A 3,410-nucleotide genomic window follows, 5' to 3' on the forward strand; every position below is an offset into this window, starting at 1 on the left:
AAACATGTTTGAATATGGGGCTCCTCATCTATCTCGAGCCCATTCAATCTTAATACAATTTTCATAAAGGGTCCAAATTTTCTGTTTGTTTTTTCAAAGAAATATTCCCATGTTTTAGTTTTATAATTATATAGTTTTTTAATCTCAAAAAAAATTATATAGTTTTTTGGATGATTTATATCATAATTAATGGAAGAAATACATAAAAGTTTATATCTAGTCTAGAATAAATATTTGCGGAAACCATATATCTAACTATACATATCATGTAAGATATATTTTTCAATATCACGTATGTTATGATATGATATCATAGATCTTTATCTGTGAGATAAGTAACGATAAAAAAAATTTTGACATAAAAAATAATATTTTTTTCATAAATAATCTAGATAGGAGATACATCTAAAATTTATATTTTTTTAATAAAAAAGTTTAATGACAATTTTATATTATAAAAAAGATTATCATTTTAAAATATAGATAAAAGACGAAAAAACATATTTTATTATGATATAGTATTTATCCCAATCAATTTCGCCTTATTTTCGTCATATTATTTATCTATTTTTTAATTAATAATTTTACATCAATTAAATCAAATAAATTATAATCTATCCATCAAATCAAATAATGTATTAACTAATTTTTCTTATTTATTTTTAATTTACATTATATTACTTATCCATGATTACTTATCCTATCACTCAAACCAAACGATGCCGATGATATACAATATACTAATTTTTTTTTTTTATAAAAATGAATATTTTATAATTTAAGAAAAATAATAATAACACCAAAATTAATTGTTCTGAACCCTTTACCGAATCATACATATATGTACGTTTCAGGAGACCCGGACGGGACCCGGACCGAGGCACACGGGTTATGGACTAGGATTAGTCAAACGTAGGACCCGTCAAAATCCAAAGGACCGCCGCCGCTTTCGCCTGGTGACATCACCCAATTCGATATCTTGCCCCCTACTCCAACGCTACATTCAATACATGCATAAACATACCCCCTCGGATCAACAAGAGTTCTAGTTGAAATCAATTCACCTACTTAAATTTGGTTCCTCCTCGGTGAATTTGTGTGTTTGATTTGAACCCGTCGTCGTTCCCGATTTCGATGGTACATTTTTTTCAATCCCTTCAATTTTTTGGGAGGCACGACTGATATTTTTTGTTTTTTGCTTTGTTTTTAATCCAAGGTGGATTTTTTTTTGAAGTTTCTGTCATAGAATTACCAGATTGCGTAGATTATTCATGCCATTCTCGTGGAATATATCTGCATCATTATATATGAATTGGTTATTGTAGATTAATGTTAGCATGATGCGATGTGCTTACTCGATGGAGGGTCTCATGTGAATCTTGTTTTTGTCACTCCATTTGCTGTTGATCGAGACGGTCAATGAGTTTGAGTTAGAATTTGAAGCCTGTTTGCTCAAGGGAACTAGCCAAGAACAAGTTTTTTCACCTCAATTTTGTGATTTGACATGGTCATATATATTGTTCTTAATGATGAAGATTCTGTACATGTTTGCATCTCACACACACAAACATTTTTTCCCTTGTTGGCATTATATCATGGTCTATTTATTTTCGAGGGAATTTTGTGTTGGTGCATAAAACCGGTTTGAACAATTCCTTGAATGAATTGATATACAGATAAGCACTTGTTAGTTTTGACTTAAAATTGAGCTCGAGCTGAACATTCTCGCTAATCTGTTAAACTAAGTTGAGCTCAAGCTCAATTGTTGATTGCCATACCAAGCTTGTAGAATATTGGGAGCAGATGAATGGACATGAGCTCTCCACTTTTCCATGGCCTGCTTTGTTGTTGTTTTGCAACAATGAGAAGTAATGTGTCACCCCCATCTACGAACCTTTTTCGCTTTCAGGAATCCCCAATGATAATTGGTGCTGCTGTAGGAACCGCAGCTTTGGGGGCCAGGTACTTGATAAGAGCATGGCAAGCATTCAAAGCTCGTCCATTTGTTCCCCGTTCTCGTAGATTTTATCCTGGAGGGTTCGAACATGTGATGACAAGACGAGAGGCGGCGTTGATTCTTGGAGTGAGGTAAAACCTTTAAACTCCCACACCTTTAGTCAGAGTGGATTGATACTTGTTCTGCATCGCCACAGAGCCACATAATTTATGCTCGATCTCAAAATTTAGAGTTTTCGAATTCATATATTTTTTTATGCCTAAGAAATTCTTAATTATTACGAATAGGGAGCACGCCATAATGGAGAAAATCAAGGAGGCTCACAGGAGAGTGATGGTAGCGAACCACCCTGATGCAGGGGGTAGCCATTATCTGGCTTCCAAGATCAATGAAGCTAAGGACATATTGTTAAGGAAAACAAGTGCAGTAGACTCTGCTTTCTGATTCATAACAAATTACTTTGTCAATAGCTATATTCTTTATAGATGTCATAGATTTTACTTGTTTCTTCCTTTTGATCTATACCCGTGGTCCAGCTGACGTAGCTCGGCATTCAACGGGATATTATACGCATATTTTGGTACCGGTGGGTTGATTTATATCCACTTTGATAGAGGCTTTTGAGTGTACATGCATCATTGATGAGTGACCAAATTAGAATGACATACTTTGTTTGCATCCGGTGACTGGAAGTCCTTCATGAAGTCAGTATCAGTTTATAAACACTTTGTTCTATCTCTGAAATTGTGCGACAATAATAGAAATAATATCATTACTCTGTATACTATAACAATAGAAGCAATTCCGACATCAAAAGCTGATAAAATTTTGCAGGATGGGTAGTTCAGTCAGCAATCATATATGATCGCTGCTCACCCATTTTGAACTCGAACAGTGGCTCGTACCAATTCTACATCTTTGCATTTAAAAGCACAATACCATGAGATGTATGCTTGTAAAACTATAGACATGACTCTTTCCCTGGGAAAAAAAAACATCTTACCGTTCTATGCATCAAAATGAGCTGAACACAATTTATGGCCTGAAAAATCAGCAGCACCAGCAAGAAATGGCGGTATATTCAGACCAGGGCAGGGCTTTCATGGAGTGACATCGCTGCAGAAACATACACAAGAAAATAGCAGTAGTGTTACTCCATGACCAGCCCTGCACAGGTCTGTCCCCCATCGACTTTGGTTTCTGTTACAAGAACTCACCCCTTAATATAGTTCCTCCGTGTGAATAGAATTTGTATGTAATATTATTGAAACAGCGTTGCTTTTGTTTTCTAGTTCAAATCTTTTTTCCATAGGTCGTTTTCCAGACACTACGTGCTGCCAAGGCGGCCGGCGGGCTGGTAGCCGGCCTTCCCTATTAAAATCATTAACTAACTAATCACACAATGATAAGTTAAAAGAAATCTAGTCATTTAGCCAGTGATTTTAACCTCTTG

General features: G+C 35.0%; 1 protein-coding gene across 3 annotated transcripts; it reads left to right on the forward strand.

Annotated features, from left to right (window-relative positions):
* The first annotated feature begins 971 nt into the window (after positions 1–971).
* On the forward strand, positions 972–2,624 carry LOC140875498 (mitochondrial import inner membrane translocase subunit TIM14-3-like). 3 transcript variants are annotated; one of them, XM_073279197.1, is made up of 3 exons: positions 972–1,137; positions 1,910–2,088; positions 2,245–2,624. In XM_073279197.1, exons 1-3 carry the CDS (start codon positions 1,135–1,137, stop codon positions 2,399–2,401), a joined length of 339 nt encoding a protein of 112 aa, XP_073135298.1. In that variant the 5' UTR covers positions 972–1,134; the 3' UTR covers positions 2,402–2,624. The 3 variants fall into 3 exon arrangements, with proteins under 3 accessions (XP_073135298.1, XP_073135297.1, XP_073135299.1); XM_073279196.1 differs by lacking the exon at positions 972–1,137 and adding an exon at positions 1,155–1,868 and having other exon boundaries at positions 1,950–2,088; XM_073279198.1 differs by lacking the exon at positions 972–1,137 and adding an exon at positions 1,854–1,868 and having other exon boundaries at positions 1,941–2,088.
* The last annotated feature ends 786 nt before the right edge of the window (positions 2,625–3,410 follow it).

This window comes from Henckelia pumila, chromosome 1 (assembly GCF_033568475.1).
Source record: "Henckelia pumila isolate YLH828 chromosome 1, ASM3356847v2, whole genome shotgun sequence".
In the NCBI taxonomy this organism is placed as follows: Eukaryota; Viridiplantae; Streptophyta; class Magnoliopsida; order Lamiales; family Gesneriaceae; genus Henckelia; species Henckelia pumila.